The 26,011-nt window shown below is 39.9% G+C and overlaps 1 protein-coding gene and 1 pseudogene across 1 annotated transcript in view; both read right to left on the bottom strand.

Annotated features, from left to right (window-relative positions):
- The window catches only part of Agpat5 (1-acylglycerol-3-phosphate O-acyltransferase 5), a 45,726-nt gene that overhangs the window by 8,461 nt on the left and 11,254 nt on the right, over nucleotides 1-26,011 (bottom strand). The window contains exons 2-5 of the mRNA XM_021654744.2: nucleotides 16,265-16,334; nucleotides 11,172-11,287; nucleotides 9,184-9,273; nucleotides 1,665-1,755 (exon numbers count right to left, since the gene is read on the bottom strand). Coding sequence (XP_021510419.1) covers nucleotides 1,665-1,755; nucleotides 9,184-9,273; nucleotides 11,172-11,287; nucleotides 16,265-16,334 — 367 coding nt within the window. The remainder of the gene's footprint in view (nucleotides 1-1,664; nucleotides 1,756-9,183; nucleotides 9,274-11,171; nucleotides 11,288-16,264; nucleotides 16,335-26,011) is intronic.
- LOC110559347 (cellular tumor antigen p53-like) lies at nucleotides 18,830-20,285 on the bottom strand (annotated as a pseudogene).

Genomic DNA, 26,011 nt, shown 5'->3' with positions numbered 1-26,011 from the left:
CTGTGAGACAGCAGACTGAACAAGCCATGAGGAGGAAGCCAATAAGCAGCACTTCTCCATGGCTTCTGCATCAGTTACTGTTTCCCCATTCCAGCCTGTTTGAATTTCTCATGTCTACCCTTAGTGATAAACTATGCTGTAGAAACATAAGCTAAAATAAGCCTTTTCATTAGGTTTGGGTCATGGTGTTTTATCAAAGTAATAGAAATCCTAACTAAGATAGCAGAGAGTTTATGATGTTCTTAAAGGCCAAGAGAAAAGAGAAATAGGATTGTTGATGTCTCAGAAATGAGAGGCAGAAACAAATGGGTTCCTTAGAGCTGGCTAAGACAGCATATGGGTTTGACCCCTCAGAACCACATGGTAGAACACACCGAATCCTGCAAGTTAACTTCTGCCTTTCATACCATGCATACTATGGCATGTGCAGTACCATTTTCCCCAAAGCGGAAGGATGGCTCTATAGGAGAGTTTGGAAGGAGGACTGAGAAGAGAGAAATGATGTACTTAATCTGAAGAATAAAATAACAAGTGGAGTCCATAGCCCAGGCAGACCTACTGAGAGCTGCAAAAGCCTACAAAGGTAGATTAGAATTAAACCAAAACTAAGCAAGATCCAGTAAGACAAGGAAAAAGAAGCAGCAGAGTGAGCGCCATAACCTGTATGACCCAGGTCAATTTCCAGACACATGAAGATGGCAAGAGTAGAACACCAGACTTAGTACCAGATTGTGTGGGCAGCAAAATAAACATTTCCCCTAAGACTTTGAAAAGGGCCATGACCATGGAAACAACCTGATTTTACCTGCTCCATGACACATACTTCTTTTTTTATGATTTATTTAATTTTATTTTAAGTGCATTGGTGTGAGGGTGTCAGATTCCCTGGAACTGGACTTAGTTGTAAGCTGCCATGAGGGTGCTGGGGATGAACCTGGGTCCTTTGGAAGAACAGCCAGTGGTCTTAACCACTGAGCCATGTCTCCAGCCCTGACACATACTTCTTTTTTTTTTAAACCTTTTTTATTTTTAATTTTTTTTTTCAATGCAGTTTATTCAGGAACATTGAACAATCCTCGGACCCCGGGGAAAGCCAGCCCACAGCTTAAATAGCCTCTGGGTAGCCAACCCAGGCGTGCCACGGACACATACTTCTTAAACACACAAGCTACAGCAATCCTGAACTCTGTCCTTTACAGAGTGAGCAGATCCAGTTTTCTTGGTTTTTCTGCTGTACCTTTCAGCATTAGCTCAGCCATTACTAACATACTTGCCTGCAGTGTCCCCTGACCTCCACTTTGATTATTACACAAACACCTATGTTTACATATATAATGTATAATACACACACAATATATATCCATGAATGCTTTTTTATGTTATATGCCATTCTTTATACTGAGTCACTCACAAAAGTGTACTTTCTCAGGATTACATTTATTTACCTTTTAACTCAATTCACAGCATGGGAATATGCGCCATAGCAAGCTTGTGGCTTCACCTCTCAGATACAACTAATAAGAATATACTTAACTCTGTAAAAGATCAGACAGTCTTTCATCTAGTTCTTAATAAGAAACACATCTTATCCAGGAAGAAGCAAAGAAAGCAAAGCTCACTCTTCTCAAAAAGTGTTTTCTGAGTACAGTCAATTTCTTGCTTACCCCGTTGAGCAGCAAATGCCTGACTGGCTGAGAGGAGTTTTGTCTGCATTGGATTATACCTTGTTCCCTCTGGGAAAATCACAAGATACATCTGTGGAGCACAAATAAGCGTTAGTCTGTGCGAGTCCATTGTTGTATCCAGTGACTTAGAAATTCAAGCTGTTACTGTTGAGGTAGTGTTTCCTATGGTGAGAAAATGTGCATTCACTTATAAACGACCTTTACTTTTAGTACAGTAACCAATATGCAGATTCAATTGGCTGACCACAACATGAATTATAATAAAATAAAGCTTTACATTTATGGTAAAGCCAATCTTTAAAATTCTAAAACTGTTTCTCAGAACATGTAATGGTTATTAATTTAAAATTTGGACACAAAATGCAGCCTTGTAATTAATGACCAAACCCTCCAGTCCCCAATAATAACACATGACATGTTATTGGAATCTAATGCATGTCAGCATGAGCATACAGAGTGCACTCATAATATCCAGCCTCCAATCTTCTACCATTATAGGCGTGTAGCTAGCAAAGCCCTTATGTATCAAGGCTAACAGTACATCTATCTGAAAACTGCTTATGAAATTAGTACTTATGTTTCAAAAAGCTCACACACTATTCCATTTTATAGTTATCCTAGTGCACTTTCTATCAGTTACTTTAAGCAACCTCATACTCATTATATAAACTAATATAGTACCTATAAATAAAATTAAATATCAAGATAGGTATTTACTAAGTCATCAATTGATATGTTTTTATTTTTAATTTCTTGGGAAAGTAAAAAATATTAAGGCCATGTAATAAGAAAACTCCCAACTTGAGAACTGAGTTGTAAAAATGACACTTTTTAATTGGTAGCCAACAGATAAAATAAACTCATCAGGTAAACAGAAAAGTAAACAGAACGTAGAAAACAGGATAGGGATTCATGAGAAAAAACTATGTCCATTTAGCCATGCTTAAGTGATCCCCAACAGTACTATTTCCTTGCACAAGCTAGTATAACAATTTGTGAATCTAAAACGCCTACTAAATGAACCTATAGCAGAACATAAATCTGTTTATGAAACAAAGAAATTCAGTGATTCATCTGAAAAACTGGAATAATATACAACAGCATCTCTTCAATTCTCCATTTTCAGCTCCTTTGGTCTGGATTTAAGCCACTCCCCATGCACTAGCATTGTGAACAGTTGACCCCCAGCTGGTGGCATTATACTGGGAGCTGCTAGAGCCTTTAGAGTATGGGGCCTAACTGAAGGAAGTCACTGAAGGGGCAGGCCTTGAGAATTATAGCCCAGTTCCCCTTCCTGTCCCACCCAGATGAGAGCAAACAGTATCATCCTCCGGTGGCCTCTGCTATAGTAGCACAGTGCCACCCCTGCATGAAGGAATGTACCAACAAAGCATGGGCCCAAATAAATCCTTCTCTCAAGTTGCTTCTTATTGGAGAGTTAATCAGAGCCCTAAGAAGAGTGGTTATTATAAAAAACCAGTAGAGCATGTTGTTACTGCTATGATAAACCTGACCCCATGGCTCTTAGACATTTATTCTTAGGCCTTTAGAGATGTTTGTGGGTGGAAGATTATAGCACTATTATGTAGAGAGTGCCTATAACACTGTAACCAGAGCTTAACTGCCCAATCTGACGGTACTTTAGAAGATCAGGACAAGAGAAATGCCAACAGTGGGGTCAGGTTTGTGATGTTTCAGAAGAAACAATAAAGATTGGGAGTTGCCTAAGAGACCATTCAGTGGTATTACATTCTGGAAAAAATCTGGCTGCATTTTTTGTTTGGTTTTTTTTTTTTTTTTTTTTTTTTTTGGTTTTGAGACAGGGTTTCCCCATGTGGCCCTGGCTGTTCTGGAACTCGCCTTGTAGACCAGGATGGTCTCAAACTCAAAGAGTTCCATCTGCTTCTTCCTCCCGAGTGCTGAGATTAAAGGCATGCACCACCAATGCCTGGCTCCAATTCTTGATAATTCAGCCTAACTGAATTAGAAAGCAACAAATTAGTATGTTTGGTGGAGGAAATCTTAAGATAGTTTCTGGTATGATTACTGCTGACCACTCTTGGTCAGATTTATAATAAGAAAGAACAGAAACGTGAGAAAAAAGTGTGGTTTGGAAAATGAAAAATGAAAGAAAAATGAACAAGTTTAAAGTTGTAGAAAAGGGAGATGTAAAGACAGCAGCTATATAGGAGGTCAGCCCTGGTTCAGAAAAACCTCTTCATTTCTGTACTGAGACAGAATACACCCTCAGGGCAAAAGACCCCCATTCATAAAAGGGTCCAGCTTACAAAAAAAAAAAAAAAAAAACAAAACAAACAAACAAAAAAATTTGCTTGAGAGGAGAGAGTGCTGGGAGCAATTGCACACTGGATTGGCAGAAGCAAGCAAGTGCTCCTGGAAGCAGCCTACTTGTTTTTGCACAGCTGATGAATTAGCGCATCCCTGGCTTAGGCAAAGCCCCAGGGATTTTCCCTCAAGACTACTTATTGTAGCTGTATTGCCTTTCCATGCTTGTCTCATATACCTGATAAGGAACAGAAAGTTCCCTCACTGCCTATTGCTCCACAGGTGCTACTCTCTCTGCTGGGCAGATTTCCTGCAGAATCTTATGAAGATGATTTTATGATCCCTGAATTGATTCAAGCAACTTCTACCTTCCTGCAAACTAGCTAAAAGCCCCACAAAGCACTTGATTTATACCAAGATTGAAATGAATTAATAATTGAGAAAATATCTTCACTCTAGGTTTAGTCCAGGGATAAGGCCAGGTGTACACCATGACCATATGAATATAGAAACAAAAAATAAATGGTTAACTATACAAGACAGATACCTGTTTCTTAGGAAAGCCTTGACATAAAAAAAAAAAACTATCCTTTGAACATACAATGTACATTTGAAATAAGAAAAAGATAAAACTTCTGCTTTGAACTCATAATGAGCATATAGATAAAACCACTGCTTTACATTTAAAATGATGAAAAGTATCTAGTTAGATGTAGTTCTAATGAAAGAACTTACAACCAACAGTCCTACTGTAACTCCCCTTTTATGGAGTGATTGTATCTATTTTTGGGAAAGAGGTAATTTTTCATACAGAGAGAATCTTTGTCTTAGGTGGTATAGAAACCCAAGACAGAAATAAACATTTGTTGAGGTCCCTTGCTTCATCTAAAAATGTCTGTCTGTCTGATTGTGTATATATGTTTTTATGAATGATCTGTGGGAGCTTCCTATGTTTATATAAATGTACAGTTTTTCCTTCCTTCCTTCACTTTCTTTCTTCTCTCTTTCTTTCCTTCCTTTCTTCCTTTCTTTTTTTCCAACTCAACCAGTGGCCCCAAATAGCAAGGCTACCAACCTGAAAGCTTAAAATGTAAAGTATATTTACAGAGTTTCTACAGTAGCCAGAACCATCAGCCTGACACTTAAGAGTTGAGAAAGTTCAGAGTTTCTTGCTGCAAAAAGCAGCCCCAAATAACAAGACCTGAATGCTGCAGAGTTAGAGTACAGAGAGAAAGAGTAGAAGCAACAAGTTCCTAACCCCAACAGGCCTAGAACAAAAGCCTTTGGACCTTCTTTCTCACCCACCCTGTTGTTCCACCTCAGCTGCCTCTGAACCCTGTGATGTAAAAGCTCACTTTTTACAGAGAAGGCCTTAGCAGGAATTACCTTCTTGAAAATAATCACCTAGGGGGAAAATTTTTTTTAAGTTAAGTTTCAAAAGGAGCTTCAGAAGCTACAGCCACTATATTCCAAAGGGTCTGGGCTGTTTCTTGAAATAACATCAGATCTTGGCAGCAGCATCAAACTGGAACTACTGTATAGGCATGAGAGACATTAACAGTGAAGTGAGGGGGTAATGGAGTCTTGTAAGGCTCCAGAAAGCCAATAAGACATGTAGCAGGGTTGGAGTCTCTGTACGGAGCTCTTGAGTGGGCTGTGTGTGAAACTCTGAAGGAGAAGCCCAAAGTTGTAATGGAGACTACAAAATATGGGATGCTGACAAAGGAAAGCTGCAGGCACTGAACAGAGCAGACTAAGAAGAGAAACTGAATGTGCAGGTAACACAGTGGAGTAGGTTCACCTGTGTGCACTAGGGCGTCAATGATGCCACCAAGAACCCAAGATGGCAGACAGGGAATTTCAAGGTTTAGTGACTGTTGGGTTTCAGTATTGCTTTGATTTGATCTTTCTTGTGCTCCAATCCCCTTTCTGAAACGACAAAGTTTATTCTGTGTATTCTATACTGAAGCACGCAGCTTGATTTTTTTTTTTAATATAATAGGGGCTTACAAATAAGAATCTGCCCCAAGTCTTAGCAGACTTTGTAGTTTTGAAGCGTTGGAACTATAAGACCAGTAAGCTCTGAAGTTGGACTAGATGTATTTTGTAAATTTTATGTGGATGAATATTTTGTCCCATATATGTACGTGTGCTATTTGAATGCCTGGTGCCTGCAGAGGTAAGAAGAACATTGGATTCCCTGGAATTGGAATTACAGATGGTTATGAGCCATCATGTGGCTGCTGAGAACTGAACCCAGATCCTCTGAAAAAGCAACAAGTGCTCTTAATCACTGAGCTGTCTCTCCAGCTCCAAGGGTGAAGATTTTAAAATAAAACTTCTATGTGGTAGCTACATGTGTTAGCTTCTTTGCTGTTACTTTCTCAAACTGCTGACCCAAAACTGGTATCTATCTTCTTTAGCTGTCATGACATGAGGCAGGTGGTCACAGAGGAAGAGAAGATTAAACCTGAAGTGCCAGGAAAGCAAAGAATGACTAAGGGGCAGCCTGACATTTCTGTACTCTCTTCTCAACTAAGGCTATGTACATGAAATCCCTGCTCAAGAACAGAAGGAATGAGAACCACAAAGAAGCTGCTCCACACAGACTCAGCTACATTCAGGCTTTTTGCTTCTACCCACATTCATTGCTTCATCTGCTGAACTCTTATGAGAGAAGCAGAGGCTCATTCTTATCTATGATTATCTTTTACATATTTTTTAAAATACGTATTCAAGACACAAAATATCATTTTAAAGAGATGCTTCTGCCTCTGATGGAAAAGTGGCAATCTGTTTGACATTTAAAACTATTCAAAATGAAGAGCTATTTAACAATTAGATTTCTAAATATTTTTAAACTATAGCTATTATGAAACAATTTTTTTTTTTATTAAAAGCAGCCTTTCTCTATGGCATAAATTAGTGTACTTTTTTACTGAGTTTCAGTCTCTTATTTCAATGTGCGTGGTTGTCAAGGGATTAGAGGAAATACATGAAAACTCCAAGCAGCAACTTGCATGCTATTAAAGTTTCCTTCCGTTCTAGTTCAAAAAACCTACCTTATTAGTTAGTTTTCAAAGTCAATACATTTATAAAGCTGTAATCTTAGAGCTTTAAACCTTATTGGTTATATACTCCAAAATATGTTTAGAAGAAAACTATAAAATATATCATGGCATTTAGTTTCTTTCCTCATTGAACTTATTATTAACCATGGAAATGCCACATGTACATGTACACACAAACACACACACACACACACACACACAGTATGGACGAAAAGAGAATAAGCTGCCTCCTCGAAGTGTGTAGGCCTATACACCAGGAACCTGTGACATGGTAGTCATGTGATTTGTCAGGAAGTTCATTGGTCCTTACAATACAGATTAGCATAAATGATCCAGGAAGCCCAATGTAATCACAAGGGACCTGTCATAGGGAAAGGGTTGGTGAAGAATCAAAGCAAGAAAGTACCATTAAGGAAAGCACAGACCAGATGCTGCTAGTCTGGGAAGTGTCCTGAACCCATGAGACAGGCAACAACTAAAAGCTGGAAAAGCCAAGAATGTTATTCTCTCTGTGGTCTCCAGAAAGAACTATTGTGTTTTAGATCAGCAATACTGAACTTGTGACATCCAAAAAGTTTCCAAAATTAATGAGCTCAAACCATACAGTCAAACACAGAGACACTCATCCAGGTTTAAATTAAAAACAAAAACAAACAAACAAACCTGTAATGCTTTGCTTAAGACAGAGGCAAACTCCACCAAGGAGGAGGGAGGCCAGAAAGTGGACTTAGAGAAGGAGAGGGAAAAGATGAGGGAGGGAGGGTGGGATTGGGAGGGAATGAGGAAGGGAGCTACAGCTGGGATACAAAGTAAGTAAACTGTAATTAATATATATAAAAACATGATATGATGCCATCTTGTATTTTGTGAGGTCTCGGGAATGTTTTTATTCTATTACTGATTAAGCCCAATCTCTTAGTGTCCCCAAGATTTGACCCTCTGAATGACAGCACAATTGTACACAAGAATAGTAGATAGTTTTCTATTTCTGTAATAAAATACCCAGGGCTGGAAAAAAAAAATAGCCAGAGGCAAACAACAACTAATGAAAGCAGCCAGAAAAACACACCTCAAGCACAGAACAGTGTCCACACTTACCACTTTGACAGTTATTTTACTAGAACACACAAAGAAAGGGCATACTGTGGACACAAGGTTAACACCCATGTAAAAATGAAGCTGTTTATTTGCTTCACAGATACAATTCCACAGCAGAAACACAAGAAACCTTAAGGTAGTTGTTTCTGGCTGGGCTGACTGGCAAGTCGGCGGGAAGAAGAGATACATAAATGCACACCTTCACATTTTCAAAAAGTACAATTCTGCCTTCTGAAGATTAAAAAAAAAAAGCCAAACAATTCTACTAAATTTTATACCATTTCAAACTAAGGCACCCCTTTGTCAGCATCAGGCTCATTCTCTAGAGTACGATGTATGTGGAGAAAGGGGCCCTGCTCATCTCATTATACCTTATTCCCACCACCTCCAAACTGGTGCAACTTCCTACGATAGAGAGTCCTAGACACGTAGAAGTGAACAATGATCACAGCAGCTCTGGCTCTGCCTGTTATGTGGAGGGCATGAGGGAAGGGGGAAGGGAAGCAGATGAGAGCAAAAAGGAAACCATCTTCCAAGTCCTCACCATAATCAAGGGAGCCAAGGGTAAAAGGCATTTGGCAGCAATTAGCATTCTCGAAATAAAAGATTTATTGTCCTCCTTTATGGAGAAAAATTCTGTAAAATGCTTACACTGAATGATTTTCATTACGAGACTCTGCTTTGTTTTTTTTTTTTTTTTTGTAAACCATAATTTATACAATAAAAAATTCGAATTTACACAGAAAAAAAGTAATTGCTTCTTCAAGCACTAAATCCCATAGGAGGACTAGCTCTTTGGGGCTTAAATGTAAGGCTGCCAGTGCACTTCCATTTCCTGCAGACTCAAGGGCAAACTCCAGCTCTTCCTGAGTCAATGCTGACAGGTGACAGGAAGAAAGCTTGCAGTCACCTGTAGCAATCTTCCCTGACAGCCACGAGGACAGTTTATCTCAACGGAACTCTTAATTAGTTTCATTCATTCCATGTGGGGTAATGTATTTTCAAAATGACTTAGGTTTGAATTACTTAAACTGCACTCTTACTGGTGTTCCTGCGTTCACGTAGCTCTGCAGCTTGTTTCTCATTTCTTTTTCATTAAATTTGGCACTTCGTTTCACATAAATTCCTCCATGCTGGTACATAAAAAAGAAAAAAAAAAGAGCAATTACTCTTTAATTAACTAATTGTCATGGTCATTAAGAAGGTGACTGTATTCCCCATAAATAAAAAATAAAACCACATTTTAGAACCCAAGCTACAGTTAGTATTTAAATATTGCCAACTACACAATATGTAATTGAAAGTTAAGCTTTTTATGATGGGTCATAACTTATTGATTCCTGTCATTAACTGAGTCAATTAAAAGTATCCTTAAAATGTCCACAATCCCTGGACTGGAGAGATGGTTCGGCAGATAGGAGCACATTTAGAGGCCGGGGTTCAATCCCCAGTACCCGCATGGGCACAACCATCCGTAACTCAGCTGCAGAGCATCCAATTTCTTCTTCTGATCTCCCTGGGCACCAGGAATAGGTATACACAAGACATTCAATCATATAAAATAAAGTAAATCAAAAATAATAACTAAATAAATGAGGCTAGAAGGGAAGGGTATAAAAATTAAAATTAAAAAAAGTCTACACCTGCAACATTTAGGAAATTAAAATATCATACACACAAGACAGTCACATAGAATAAATTAAAAAAACAATAAATAAATAACAAATAGGCTATTAGCCAGGAGGAAAGGACATAAAAAATTAAAATAATATCTATACTCACAACCTTTAGGAAATTAAAATACGGACTCAACTACAGAAATCATTATGAACTAAATTTTGTTCCCCCAAAATTCTTATATTGAAGCCCCAACTTCTACAGTGACTGTATATAGACATAGAGTCTTTAAGAATATAATTACAGGCTGGAAAGATGACACAGAGGTTAAGGGTACTGTTGGTTTTTCCAAAGGCATGGAGTTCAATTCTCCAGCAACCACTTGGTGGCTCACAGCCATCTATAATGATATCTGGTTCCCTCGTCTGGCCTGCAGACATACATGCTGGTAGAACACTGTATACATAATAAATAAATAAATCTTAAGAAAATAATAATTACAGTTACGTAAAATAAGGGTGCTAGCTGAGGCCCTGCTAGTGGAATACATACTAAGACTGCACATGCATAGGAAAAGGCTAGCTCTGAACACAGGGAGAAGGCTGCAGTCTGCACGTCAAAAAATGTGGGCACTGGGAAAAGCAGCACCACCTACACCGTAATCTTGCAGAGAATGTCAGCACTCAGAACTGTAAGAAAATGCATTTCTTCACACTGAGTTCAGAATCCTGTTTTATCTCCTATCCATCACTAACTACTTTTGAATCAATTTCCTAACATAGATGTCAAATTCTGTGGCTTTTAGCTTGCTCTTGGACTTCTAAGTATTTATATTTCTGCTATTCTATTTACCTACATGTAGACACACACCATTAAGAACCCAAGCTGAGGAGATGGCCTAGTTGGGAAGGCGCTTGTCTCACAAGCATGCTGACCCATATTTGGAGCCCTAAAATCCATGTGAAGAGCTGGGCACAGCAGCATACACCTGTCATCTAAGTGATGGCAAAGAGGCAGAGACAGGTAGATCCCTGGGACTGAATCACTGGCTGACTAGCCTGGCCATTTTGGCAAAGGTCTAGGAGTGTCTAAAACAAAAAGGGAAAAGTGCCTGAAGAGCGACACCCATAGTTATGCTGAAAATTGTTGTTTGACCTCCATATGCATCCATACATACACATGAGCAAACACATGCGGCATGCACACATACAATTCTAAATAAAAATTTAAAATATGCCATTGAAATTATTTCTAAAAATGCCTGGACTAAGGATGTAAGTCATTACAAGACCATTTTGCCTAGCATGCATGCAGCCTCATGTTCAATCACTGGTACCATAAAACAAACAAACAAAAGATATATTTTCATTAAATGGTATTAAATTTGAAATAAAAGAGCAAAGACAAAGCCTACCTGAGCAAAGTAGAACCCATACAATGGAAGCCATTTCAACTTGTCTTTCAGCACGTATCGCACATGTCCAAGTGCATCCTGTCGGGCGGCCAGCATGTCTGCCACAATCCAGTCAACTATAAGACAGAACCTAGTCAGGACATCACTAGCCAACCTTCCCCTCACAAAAACAAAAACTCTTGTTCACAGTGCCGTCATCACAGCGTGTCCTGAAAATATGACTCTGGAGGCAAAGGCACAATTGTGCTAGGTAGATATGAATTCCTTATTTCCCAGCTTTTGAAACTCTGGGTTACAATCCCATCAGGGGTCATAGAACTGATTTTAGAAGCCAAAATTTTTTTGTGTGAATAGATGATTGGTTTTTTTAACAAGCAATGAGCAAAACTTAATTCAAAATCATATACATACTGAAGCAGGTATTTCTGGCCTCTCTCCCCCATGCTTCACTGTGCAGTGCCAGAACACGTAACACGTGTGCTTCTTGCTGCACATACTGCCACACTATGCAGTGTCAGCCAACGGCACCAAAACATGAGTCAGATTCAAGACCACTAGGATGGTATTAAGTGCAGTGAGTTTAGTACACATACAAAGCTTTCTGCTGTTGTAGAAACATAATGGTTTAATTACAGAAAATATTTACGATTTCATCACTACCACTCTTTAGCATGTAAGTACTAATCTAGTCTATCTTTTGATTGCATTACAGTAGGATGTTTTATTTTAAAAACTGCTATTTAACTGTTGGTGTGAGTTTCATTAAATAAATTTTGACCTAGGAATAGAATGGAATTTCAAACAATTTCTAAAATGGCACAAACCGTAATTCAGCCATGTTATATTATGGAGGATATCTGATATGTGATCTCCAAAGAGGTTGGAACTGCTCTCTGGAGTTCCTGGATGGTGAATATCCTGGCTATTAATGAGATAACTATCTAAGAACCAAACCAAATTTGGTATCTTTTCCTGAGATTTTATTTTTTAATGCATAAATCCATTTTGCTATTTAAGTAAGCAGTTATATTTTGGACTCTGAGGCACCTTCTAAAAACTATTCTGAGAATATACAAATATTTCAAAATATGTCATGCATACAAGATAAACTGCCCTGAACCATGACCTTAAATTTGAAAATTTTAGTAAAAACATCTAAAACGTATCTTACAAGGTAGGGACGGTGACAAGGCCTTTAATCTCAAAGCTGGGGGAGGCTAAGGCCGGCAAATTTCTGTGAGCTCAGGGCCAGCCTGGTCTATATGGCAAGTTGCAGGCCAGATGAGGCTATATAGTAAGACCTTGTACCAAATTAAAAAGAAGTATAGACAGTCAATGGAAACAACATAGATTCAACATGTGTACCCTACTTATGCACACTGAGGTTTCAGAGATAACACTGTATTAAATGATAAAGGGCAATGTATTGCATTCAGATGAATATTTGTGTTTTGTGTTTTGGCAAGAATAATTTTGGCAAGTCAGGATTCTTTAGAGTGATCAGATAAGGCAAGTTTCCCTTAACTTCAGGAGAGGAGAACAGGCAGATAAACATTATTTTCCTCATTTGTATAGCTGTGTCTCATTAGTTTCTAATTCATAGGGTTATGGTATATGACACATAGGGCTTATGCCCATGAATCCAGCACTGTGCTATAACCACCATTATCTGTATTAGTGCTAGATGCCACCCATATGCCAGGAACTCCACTGGGACTATGAATGTAACTGCGTACACTGCTTTAAGGCTTCTATCAGTAGATATCGTTCACACCTAACCGACAGGCGCAGAGAGCCTGGGCGCTCTGCCCATTGTCACAGAGCCTACAGCAAAAGCACACGTGAACAGGGTCTCCCAGAATGCAAAGTCCTCAACTGTATGGCCATATACCTAATCATACGTACTATTAGTAAGGAAACTGCCATCTAAACCAAATGAACAGCAATGAAATTTAGAAGGTAAACAGTGTCAAAAGCAGAAAAGAGGCAGGGGAAGAATCACAACTCTGGAGTCCAAAGATTATATAAGTAACAATGTAGACACAGGAAGGACACCAAGTATAAGCAGCCACTGAGAGAGACTAATATAAATGTCAACTCTATATGAGCATCGGGTGAAATATTCTGTGAATTATGTTTTCAGAGATGTTCCATTGTAATCCTTACAGCCTCGATATAAATACACCAGGCCCAGAAACCAAACCCACACTGGGTTTCTAGGCTTTGGAAGCCTCTGGAAGCATGCAAATCCTCATATGCACCGTTTTCCCAGAGAAGACTCCATCCCTTCTTCCATCATATACAGAACAATATGCAATTCTAATGCAATTCAGAGTCATTCCTCTGGTATGTTCCCAAGTTGTGGGTTTTTTTTTTTTAATATTTATTTATTTTACATATAAGTGTGCTCTATCTGTAGATCATTTGCATGCCAGCAGGGGGCATCAGATTCCAGTATAGATGGTTGTGAGCCACCATGTGGATGCTGGGAATTGAACTCAGGACCTCTGGAAGAACAGACAGTGCTCTTAACCTCTGAGCCATCTCTCCAGCCCCAAGTTGTGGGTTTTTTAAGGTATTCAAAGTATAGCCTCCTTAGGTTGTGCTACATGTGTGTTTGACTCAGCAGACGGGTTTGTGTTTAGCATGAAAGGGGTTCTGGACACTTTCTTCAAGTTGGCAAAACAAAAGAACAACAACAAAACCAAACAACAACAATAACAACAAAATGTAGTGTTCTTAAACCCCAAAGGCTGACTGTTATCAGACATCAGTCCTAGAGCAGGTCTCTTGGAAGCAGGGTTGGGAAATGTCCCTCTAGACTAAGAAAGGAATTGGCTTAATCAGTGTGGCTTGGCCTGGATCTCTTGCTTCCGAGTTGACTTCAAATCTCAAACATTAAGTAAGAATTCTAATCTATTGCTCACTCACAAAACTTTTCCTGAGGCCTGCTCTAAAGGCATATGAAGGCCAGCATGGACAACTGTGGCCATCTCAGCATCACTGTTACTGCATGGCCCCAGGAATGCTAGAATATGTGGTTCCACATGTCCTTACTAGGATTGCTATTCCATTAAGGAAAGGTTATTTCCATAAAACTCAGAAGAAACTGATAGGAAACTACAGAAGGGAACCTGCATGGGATCCACCGCTGGCCAACAGAAAAGGCAATATGAAAAAATGGAAGTTGCCACAGTCCATGCCCAGTCCTGGTGCCATTTGAATACTTGAGCCAGGTAAAAAACTCCCCTCACCAACAGGAAGTCAGGCTGTGGTGAGAAAGGTCAGCATGTCTGGACAGGCCTGTTAGAAGCAGACAGTCATCCTGAGCTGTTTTGTGGTTCTGCTCTAAGTCAAATGCAGAGTCTTGAGCCAGTCTCATAAACATGATCCAGGATAATACATCTAATATCAAAATCCCTATCAAGCTTTGGAACTTCAGCTATTGTGCCATGGCTGAGTAAATTCATTATTGTGAAACAGTGAACAACTCGTTTCAATTCTTTTACCTCTATATTTGCTATGGTGCAGGTAGTACAAGAGCAATAAAATCCAGACATGATGGCTAATGGGAGGAAAATAAAAGCCATAGGCACAAGTGACTTTCACACAGAATACTATCATCGCTTGGGTTGTCTTAGCTTTGGGATTCTAGGTACTGGACTTTTCACAGCAATAGAAATGGCACATAGAATATATGTATTTAAAGTAGGCATGGTTTAGAGAATCCACTTAGTGGGATTTTTGGAGGAAATGAATTATTTGGAGAAATAAAGCATACTTGAGCCAAAGCATACTTGGTCCCCTGGCTCCAGCCCTGTGCCTGTGAGGAGTCTCATGTGGAGGACCTTCATGAAGGGACTAAAGGACTCAATATATGATTTTCACAATTCCTTGGTAATCATTCAAAAAGAGATAGTTTTAAGTATTTGACCTGATTGAAAGTAAATACAGTTGTATACTGGAAACTAGTCTTATGCCTTCTCTGATAGAAGAATAGCAAGCTAGAATTAAACCTCCAGGATTAAAGAGGCAACAGGAACTACAGGTTATTGTAACAATACTGTGTCCAGGAAATGAGTGGTCACACATCAGCACACCAATAAGCAGCTTAATAATAATCAACAGAGTGCAACAGTAGTGGCATACAACTGTGATCTGTTACTCCAGGGTCTGAGGCAGAATTGTGAATTTGAGGCCAGTCTGGGCAACATGGCAAGAATATGTCTCAAAGTAAATAAGAGGCTAGGCAAAGAATTAATAATTAAAATGCATACACTTGGATCCACCAGTTTCATTTCTAGAAACACAACTTAAAAACAGAAACTGAATAGACTAAAGAGCTATTCCAGGAAATGAGAGAAAAGTAAGAGAATGTCCTATTACATGAAAAAGAAGCCTAGGAAAAAACTATACCTTTCACATTACTAACCTTGCCAAAAGGGGGGGGGGATAAAATTGTACAGTCAGACACAAAATCCACAGAAAATTCACGTTAACAACAACAAAACCCGCCTCACTTGTTTAACTATATAAGATTAGTATTTTTAAGGCTGAAGACAAGGCTCAGCAGTTACGAGTACATATTTTTCTTTCAGAGCACCTCAGTTTAGTTCTCCAAACCCATAGAGGGTAGCTAATAGCAACCTGTAACTCAAGCTGCAGGAAGGATCTGATGTTCTTCTGGCATCCACAGGTAAGTATACTCACATGCTCAAACCCACAAACCGATACATATACACATAATATAACTCATCAAATAAATGACCTTAAAATATTACTTTGATGAGTCGGGGATATAGCTCAGATGGTACAGTGCTTGCCTAGCTTGCATGAAGCCTTGGATTTAATCCCCAGCACCACATAAACCAGGCATACAAAGCACCTGTAATTCCTGTACCTGGGAGGTGAAGGCAGGTGTATTACAAGTTTAAAATCATTTTTAGCTACTTAGGGAGTATGAGGCCATTCTGGGTCACATGAGATACTATCTCTAAAACATATGTATGTATGTATATATGTATGTATGTATATCTTAACGCTCATTTACCATTTGTAGAAAAACCCAAATTTCATGTAAATGAAATACAAACCTGTACTTTGATGATTTGCTAAATATATTACATTTTCCTTATTTTTTGGCAAATCTCCATATAGCAGTATCTAAAAGAGAAGACAAAAAAAATCATTACTTTGATAATTTAAAACACGTGCATGAAATTATAAAAGAAAAAATGTGAAAGAAAATTGACAAGCACACAATGTCTAATCCATTACTAACAAACATCAGAGTTCTCTTGGAAGCCACACACACCATAAATAGCTCATGCTTATAAAGTACTTAAATGTAGAACAGGTTAATGATAAAGTAAGACAAAATGATTGATATCCCCATAAGAAAATCCATAAAAGCTTATTGATTGCCGTAATATATAAGACTTCACAGTACAGTGGAAGAGACAGACATATACATAAGAACTGTAATAGGACACAACACAAATATTATGAAAATACTGTATGTTAAAGATCTGTAAAATGGAGAGCTGGTGTATTCGCTGGGTATGTTTTAGCAAATGAGATGAAAGGGTTTCTGAACATATGACCAAATGAAAGCCGTGTGTGGAAGTCCTATCAGTACAGCTGTGTGTGGAACAAAACTCAGGCTAAGGAGCTAGAAGACTAGAACAGGGTGGCCAGAAAGGTCTTTCTGAGCTGGAACATCAGGGTCTCATGCAGCCCAGATGGCCTCCACCACCTGAGTGCTGGGGACTACAGAATGTGCCACCATGCCCACCTTATTATTTTCAAACATCTACATCTTATTTTTAAATCAAGTAATGACAAGATTTTCACTGTACTAGTTTTGTTTTCTAAGTCTTAAGTATTCAATGATTTAAAAAAAGGGGGGGGACTTCAAGGGAACAAACTTTTATTTGGTTGTTGTTCTTATACTTTATCATTATGGATTATACAAAAGTTAGTTACGGCAGAAGGGTCTACAATGCCTGAAATACCTTAACAACGACAACAAAAAGAAAGAAAGAAAGAAAGAAAGAAAGAAAGAAAGAAAGAAAGAAAGAAAGAAAGAAAGAAAGAAAGGAAGGAAGGAAGGAAGGAAGGAAGGAAGGAAGGAAGGAAGAAGAGAAAGAAAGAAAGAAAGAAAGAAAGAAAGAAAGAAAGAAAGAAAGAAAGAAAAAATAATACTGGGGTGCCAGCTCCTAATCAACTACTCTCCTCTTAGCAATAAACTATAGAGCTATTTGAGGACCATTGGCTACACTTTACAAGAATTACAGATACATGGCAATGTTTTGGGAAAAAAAATATAAGATATGTAAGGCTTCTTAGAGATATGTGCAGCCTATAAGCTGCAGATAACCCTTAAACTATCCAAAGATGCCTTTTTACCAGATGTAGTGCATGCCAGAAATCCCTGGCATTTGAATGGCTAAAGCGGAAGGATTAGGAATTTGAGGCCAGCCTGGGCTACACAGCAACACACACACACACACACACACACACACACACCCCAATAGTATATTTAATACATGCAAGGACACTAGAAGTAAACAGAAAACTACTTGGTCCAGCAATGATGATTTTACAATTAGATAAACTAAGGCATTAAAATAACAAGTTTCTTAAAAAAGAAAAAAATGTCATTATCAGTTAATGGCATAAGTTTCTTGTTCAAAATAAAGCCTGAAGACCAGCTAATGGCAAGGTCAGTTTAAGATTACACACTTTTACCTTTAAAACACCACCATTTTCTACTATTGTTTTTGGACACAAGCATGAGTCTCAGGCTCTTCAGAAAAAGCTGACTGTTCTCTCTCTCCCTTTTAAAGTGATAGCAAAATTTTATTGTAAAATAAATTGATTTATAAAAAGGGGTATAAAAAGGGAGAAGGGGTAGGGGGAATGAATAAATGTGGATGGGCTTTATAGAGTTGGAAGAAATTGACCCTGAGCACAGGGCGGAAAGGAAATGGGTCTCGGTGAATATGGATCTTATAAGAGTCCAAGATAGCATCTTACAGGGTGTGGGGTGAGGTGAGATTTCATTGTAGGTGCCAACAAGTGGCTAGATAGTATTTCGCTGACCCAGCAGAGACCTGGCAACTACTAACCCATTCCCCAACCAGGGCCATGAACCGGCACTCCCAAAGGGGGCTGAGCCCTAGCTACAGGGTAATAAAAGGCAGTGGAAGGGACAATCATTAGTTCATCAACTCTCACAACAAGCCCTGAGGAAGTAAGTAGGCTGATCTATACTTTACAGATGTGCCTATTCAAGATGGGAGAAGGCAAACTCAGTCACCACTGAGTATGGCCAATTATAAACTCCAACCCCACCTACAAGAATTTTCTTCCCCTCTTCAAGCCTTTCCTCAAAGGCAAAGTCTTAAAAGCTAAGTCGGTGTGTCTCACCACCCTCCCCAGATCAGCCCAAGGGGGGGTAGTCAAGAACACACGTCTTAAAATGGCAGGAAAAACGGGAATGGGAAGGGAGGTTGCTGATGGGGGACAGAAAGTAGAGGAGGCCAATCTGAGTCAGATTCCTTTCTCTTGATCATTAGATTCTTTTTTATTTATTTTTTATTAATTACAATTCATTCACTTATCCCAGCTGTAGCCCCCTCTTCTCCTCTCTTGGCCCTCCTCCAGTCCACTGATAGGGGAGGTCCTACTCCCCTTCCCTCTGACCCTAGCCTATCAGGTCTCATTAGGACTGGCTGCACTGCCTTCTTCTGCGGCCTGGTAAGGCTGCTCCCCACTCAGGGGGAGACATCAAAGAGCCAGCCCCTGAGTTCATGTAACAGGCAGCCCCTATTCCCCTTACTAGGGTATACCCATTTTGACACTGAGCTGCCATGGGCCACATCTGTGCAGGGGTTCTAGTTATCTCCATGCATGGTCCTTGGTTGGAGTAGCAGTCTCTGAAAAGACCCCTGGGCCCAGATTTTTTGGTTCTGTTGCTCTCCTTGTGGAGCTCCTGTCCCCTCCTGGTCTTTCATCTCCCCCTTCTTTCATAAGATCATTAGACTCTTAATGAGAGGAGGTAAATCTGTGTTTCTTGGTCTTTAAGGCAGCTGCAGTGAGCCCGGCTTTCTCCAGACTTCCCTGCAGCCTGTGCATCCTTCAATTTCAAGGCTTCCTTCAGCTCTCGGAATATCTCAAAGCTGTACGCCCACAGATCTTAAGAGTGAAATATTCTCCATCAAGTGGTGCTCTCTTTGACTGGGGAGAGGAGCTTGTTTGTGGGCAGTGTTTGCTTAGCACTTCTTTGGGGCAGCTCTGTGCAATTTTCCCTTTTACAAAAATTTTCTTCCTCTCTGCGAAGGTCTCTCCCAGGACAGGCACAAACACAAACCTCAAGGCTGTTTTGTTCTGTCCCAGCAGGTTGCCACTGGGGTCTTCCAGTGTGATGACAGTAAGGATAAACTGGCGATTCATGCACCCCATATAGGAGCTATTACACATGTAGCTGTAGTGGATGGTGATACAGTCAGAGCCAAGCTCAGGCAACTCATAGGGCACCACCACACTGTGCTGTAAAGTCTGCCTGAGATCCACAGACTCAGCATGGAAGTTTCCTTCCACTGCCATCGGAGCAGGGCTCGTTGTGAGGGCAGCATCTCACAAACTCTGTCATGTGCTGTGAGTTCTTGTAGATGGCCATGGCCCAGACACCGGTGCCAGGTGGAGGGGTGGAGCTGACCCACAGCTGCACAGGGCATGTCTTTGCCAGCTGGCGGGAAGCGGAGACGTGCATATGGCAGACTTGGCCATCTTGGAGTGCAGGAAGCCCACACGGAAGCCATATTAACCCTGGAAGGTTTTTTGGGAAGGGACGGAAGATGACAGGGGCCAGGGAGCCGCTGGTGCAGGGGCCTCCGGTCCTCTGCCTACTGAGCTGTGAACACTTGGAGGGTTTCCTCTGGGCCTACTAACCAATTTGTAACATCCTGGGACAGGAGCAGATCCTCCATGGACTCATACCGCAGCAGGGTGGCCAGAAGGTTCTTTGGAGGAAGTAGTTTCCACAAGTTCGAAAATGTCTCCTTACTTAGAGGGGTCTCAATGCTGAGATCTGACTGTGGCTATTCCACGGCAGTATCCAAGAAGCCAGCAAGGCTGCCTTTTAGCTGCCATCTAGTCTCACCCTGGCCACCCCTCAAGCTGCCTATTCTTACATAGATAGTTCTGTTTCTACCAATGAATTTCTCTAATCAAAAAAGGAGGAAGGAAGGAAAGAGGGAGGAAAGGAGGGAAGGAGGGAGGGAGGAGGGAGGGAAGGAGGGAAAGAGGGAGGGATGAGGGAGGGAGGAAAGGAGGGAAAGAGGGAGGGATGAGGGAGGGAGGAAAGGGAGGGAGGAAAGGAGGGAAAGAGGGAGGGATGAGGGAGGGAGGAAAGGAGGGAAAGAGGGAGGGATGAGGGAGGGAGGAAAAGAAAGAAAGGTACCCAATGATACAATGTTCAACAGAGAAGTCAGTGCAAGTAAGTATACAGACTGTCTTTAAAAGTCAGCTGGTGCACTGCCTATGAGACTCACTTCTAAACACCAGAGTTGTCCACTGTTCACAAAAAGATCCGCAGTGGTGTCCAGATAAGTACTGAATTTAACTAGATTAAGAGGATGGAGAAATGCCATTCAAATGCTACATGAAAAGGAACCAAAGTAGCCTCAAGACCTTAGTTGGTGGAGCTAGGAATGTCGCTCAGTTGATAAGAGTGCTTTCCCAGTGTGCAGAAGGCTCCTGCTTACCAGACTTTCTAAGGCATATCTGCAATCTCAGCACCAAGGAGGTGGAGGCAGAAGCATCAGAAAACGTCAAGGTCACCCTCAATATATAAGGTGGAGAGCAATGAAGGAAGACATCTAGCATCAACCTTTGGCTGCTACATGTGCCTGAGCACACAAGCAACCACATACATGCAACGTGCAGAGTATACACATCTACATAACATATATGCAAAAAAATACAAAACTGCAAAATAATGTTATTGCTATCATTTAAAAAAACATTTTTTTTTTGTGCGTGTATTTTGCCTGCACGTATGTCTACATACCACATGTTTGCCTGGTGCCTGCAGAAGCCAGAAAAGGTCATCAGATCCCTGGGAACTAGAGCTACAGATGGTTGTGAGCCACCACGTGGCTCCTGGGAATTGACCCTAGGTCCCACTGGAAAAGCAGCCTGAGGCATCCCTGAGCCATCTCTCCAGCCCCATTTATGGTTATTTTATTGACAAGTATATAAATAATTACATAATTGTAGTGTTTTCAAATTTTGAAAAGCTAAGAAGCTAGGCACAGTAGCTCATACTTGTGATCCCAGCACTTGGGCAGCTGTGCCAAAAGGATTATGTGAGCATGACACCACACTGGGCTTACACAGTGAGTTCCAGAGCAGTCTGGTCTGCAGAGTGGGACTGGGGATTGTTTTTTAAGAGTTAGGAATTCACAAACTACCTACAGATAAAACTTTAGCTCACCATATGACTGCCTACACACTTAACTCACTTGGATCTTCTCTGAGGCAGCTCTTTAGCGACTCCCTCCACACTGATGCCTTTCCACCTTCAGTCTAACCGAAGGCTACATTTGTCATGGCAGCTTTGCAACACAGCATGTCCTGTCCACAGTCCTAGGAGAGGGCCAAGGACACACTGTACAGTCTGACTTTCAAGTCACTGTCCCCTGTGGCCTGGTTTCCAGCCCAGACTTGGGTACTCAGATAGTTTCCAACAGACAGATGTTCAAGATTACACTTTTGTTTTGCATTAGCAAAACTATATCTCCTTTAGAACATAAAATAAATTTTAGAATAAACATAAATAAAACATGTTAAATGTACTGGATATTTCTAAAGACATCATTCTGTGAACCTTCTAGTTTACTTTAGTAACTTTAATCAAAGCATTTCACAAAGCATTTTCAAAACAAGGCATATGAAAACATGCTTTTAAATTTTATATGATTATTTAAGTAACTTCAGATTCTTCCACTTTTTTTAAGCTCATCTAAGGCCAGTGAGATGACTCAGTATATAAAGATACCTAGTACCAAACCTGATGATCTGAATTTGATCCATAGGGCCCACATGGTTGAATATGAACTCCTGAAAGCTGTCTTCTGACCCAAGCGCACACGCACACACACACATATAAATAAATACAAAGTGTAAAGCCCATTTAAAGTCTCTTTAGAGAAAGAGATTAATTTTCATTTTTCTGTTAATAATTAAATACAAACAAATCAAATACTCTTAAAATAATTTTCTGCTTTTATCAAGCCTGTTTATCTGCATGGAATCTCTTCACTTCATGTTGATCAGCTTTCTACATAGTTTTAATTTGTTCCATGACATGTAAACTACCTGAGGGCTAGTATGTCCCTACCTTTCTCTCTCATCTTAATACAGGCAGTAAAATGGAATTTAACACCCAAGGTCTCCATCCAGGTACTGCCATGCTTTGACTCTGGAATGGTTCCCATTGGCTTACGCTTTTGGTGTTTGTCCTCCAGTTGGTGGCACTGTTTGTTTTTTGTTTTGGTTTTTGGTTAGTTTTTGGGGGCGTGGAGCCTTCAAGAACTGGGCCTAACTGTCAGAAGTAGATTACTAGGACCTTTGAAGGTGACAACCTGGTCCCTAGTTCTGGCTTTGTTCTTCACTTCCTGGTCCACTACCATATGAGCATACTCTGTGGCCACTGACTGAGCTGCCCTGCCAGGCTTCTCTGCTGGAAGAGACTAAAATCCCCAAGACTGGAAGCCGAAATAAACCATTTCTCCCTGTCAAGTGTTTTGGTCACAGTGACATAAATGAACTAACAAAGTTTACATGTATGTTCCTTCTTTATCTCAGTAAGGTCTATTATTTTCAGCATGCAAAAGATGAAATTTAATAATATTGAGGGGAAAAAAGTCTCATTGTTCTCAGATATAAATGCTATTGTTGAAGAAATCATAATTCAACCCAAAATATGCCCTTTTGGTATAAGAATGATTTTGAGTGAAAGAACTAAGAAATACCAGGCACAAGAAAAGTACTCTGCCCTTGGACTTCTGCCTGGAGCTGGAGTACAGCTTCCGATGAAGGGGACAGGAACTTCCATTAGCCAAAGCAGTCCCCTGCTATAGCAGGAAGACCTGAGCTGCCAGTGAGTCTGTGTGACCACCCCTGGGTGTGCAACACTCACTGTCTCAACCTAAAAGACACTTCCTTTACACCAGTCAGTGCCTAATTTATTACTCCCTTGACTAGGGTTTCTTATTTCTCCCAAATTCCCTCCTCCAGGTAAAAATATTAACATCAATAAAATTGATGCTTTCTCTACAGTTAACCTTTTTTTTTTTTTTTGGTGGTTGAACTCACAAGTCTTGCATACACAATCTGAAGAAGAGGTTGTTGTCCTTTGTAACATGATCATCATTAATCCTACACACTGAAAAGTATTAGGCCTGGTCTAAGATTTAGATTTGAATCCCAGTCCTCCATCTTACACAAGAAATGGATGTGATGTGTCTGCTTTCTCTACACCTATCTCATTAACTTTAAGGCATAATACGCTAATTGCTTCTCAAAGGATTGCAGTGACATAAATGAGACTACATAAACTACTTTATATACAGCTGGTACAGCTGGAACAGTTATTACCTGATTTAAAAAAAATCAACGGTTAATGCTGGGTGTGACGGCATTAGGGGGTTCAACAGTTAAATTATTTTTTTTTTTTTTGTATCTAACACATTTTTCATTCAAAATTCTCATCAAGTAAAAGAAAGCGCTAACTAACTAGTCGATGTGCCTCAATTACACTGAGATGAAGCTGCAAGGACACGGACTAAGATTTCATGTTCAATTTAAACTCTGTTTATGATCATTTGAAATGAATTCTAAATGAAACAGTCACGCACCATTTAACACTTCAGTCAACCATGGACAGCATATACAACTAGAGAAGCAATCCCACAGGTTTCAAAGAAGTTAAAAACTTCCTAAGGCCTGTGTGATAGCCATCTTGTATCAGTAAATGGTGATGTAAACCTGCTCCAGGGCTGCTCCTATAGAAGAACTGCACATACCATTGCACAGTTCTTCACAGTAAGAAGACAGTTTCTGGGTGTGTGGTTTCTATACTAATTATTTTAGAGAGTTCCTACATATTAAAAATATGCTCACATGTTGCATTTATGCCTCTAAAAGGCCATGCTGACTGGTGTAACCACACCTCCTCCTGTTTGCTTAATGAAATCACTAAGATTGTGTTTGAGACCTGTCCTTGTAAAGAAACACAGGATTTCAACCTACTGACTAAGGAATTTCTACTGTAATATGTACGAAACCTGTGGTATTTTTCTAAGCCCAATTTGAAATGTTTCGTTAAGCAGTAAACTTACTAAATTACTAATTAGTAAAAGTAGACATTATAAGAAGACTAAATTAGTAAATACATTATTTAATTAATGATCAGAATGCAAAGCAATTACTACAATATGAGTAGAAACGTACATATCACAAAATTCATACAATCAGCATACATCTCTTGAGACTGTCCTTACTTTGGAAGTGTTTATTTTTTTCTCACCATCTATTAGTCTTTGAACTAGACAATATAACATATTATCACATTTAGTCTTTGTATTAATTATTTTTCTTATTGTTAAGAAGCATTTACTTTAGCCAGGCATGGTGGTACACTTCTCTAGGCCCAACACTCCAGAGGCAGATGCAGGTAGACCTCTGAGTTCCAAGACTGCTTGGTCTATACAGAGAAACCCAGCCTTGGGGAGGAGGAGAATGAATTTACTTTGGCTCAAAGTTTAAGAGGGGATGTTGAGGTTGGTCTGATGCTTTTATTTTGATGCTAATTACTGGCCCTCAAGATCTGATTACTGCCCAGATACACCTATCCTTGTATAAATTATTCCTGATTGGTTAATTAAATAGCCCTGTACCTGGGCAGATCGGAAGGAGGTAGGTGGGGCTAAGGTTCCCAGGATTTGGGGACAGGAGAATCATGGAAGGAGACAGACAGATGGGACCAGAGGAAATCAGAGAAAGCCACAATGGTTTAGTGTGGAAAAGGTTTGTGCCCAGAGGAAGGATTCCAAAGGTAGTGTGGAAAGGAGCAATCTAGATGAAGGATAAACAAGTATTTATTTATAAGATTATGGATCCAAGGCATCCCAGATAAGGATGATTAAGGCATATAGAAATGGATGGGAGCTGGGAGGTGGATGATGAGGTTATTGATAAAGTATAGGTGGAATTATTTGCCCAGTCTAAGGTATTATAAGGCAATTATAAAATCTAACAGGTGTCTGTGACTTATTGATTATGACAATGGGTTAAAAAAATACCACCATAACAATTATAGGGCTATTGGGTATTTAGCCCAATACCATTTAATTTTCAACAAGGGGATAAAGAATTTATTTTGGCTGGAAGTTTAAGAGGGGATGCAGTCTACCAAGATAGAAAGGTATTGTAGCAGGAGTGTGAGGCAGCTGGCCACACGGTGTCCATGGTTGGGAAACAGAAGAATGTTGCTCCTCACCTGGCTTCCTCTTTTTTCCTTTTTATTGAGTTCAGGACAGCCTATTAGATGAGGACACATTCAATTAAACCTTTCTGGAAAAACCCTCACAGACACACCGAGAAGCACATCTCCTAGATGATTCTAAATCCAGTCAAGTTGATGGTGAAGATCAAGCATTAAAGTCTTCAAAACAGCATGACAAATGTATTCCACTTAAGGGTGAGAACAGGAAGTTGAGAAGTGGACTTAATACAGTGTGACAAAGAAAAAGGAATTATACCCAGGCTTC

The sequence above is a fragment of the Meriones unguiculatus genome, chromosome 4 (genome assembly GCF_030254825.1).
Source record: "Meriones unguiculatus strain TT.TT164.6M chromosome 4, Bangor_MerUng_6.1, whole genome shotgun sequence".
Classification (NCBI taxonomy): Eukaryota; Metazoa; Chordata; class Mammalia; order Rodentia; family Muridae; genus Meriones; species Meriones unguiculatus.
This window is presented reverse-complemented; position numbering and strand designations above follow the sequence as displayed.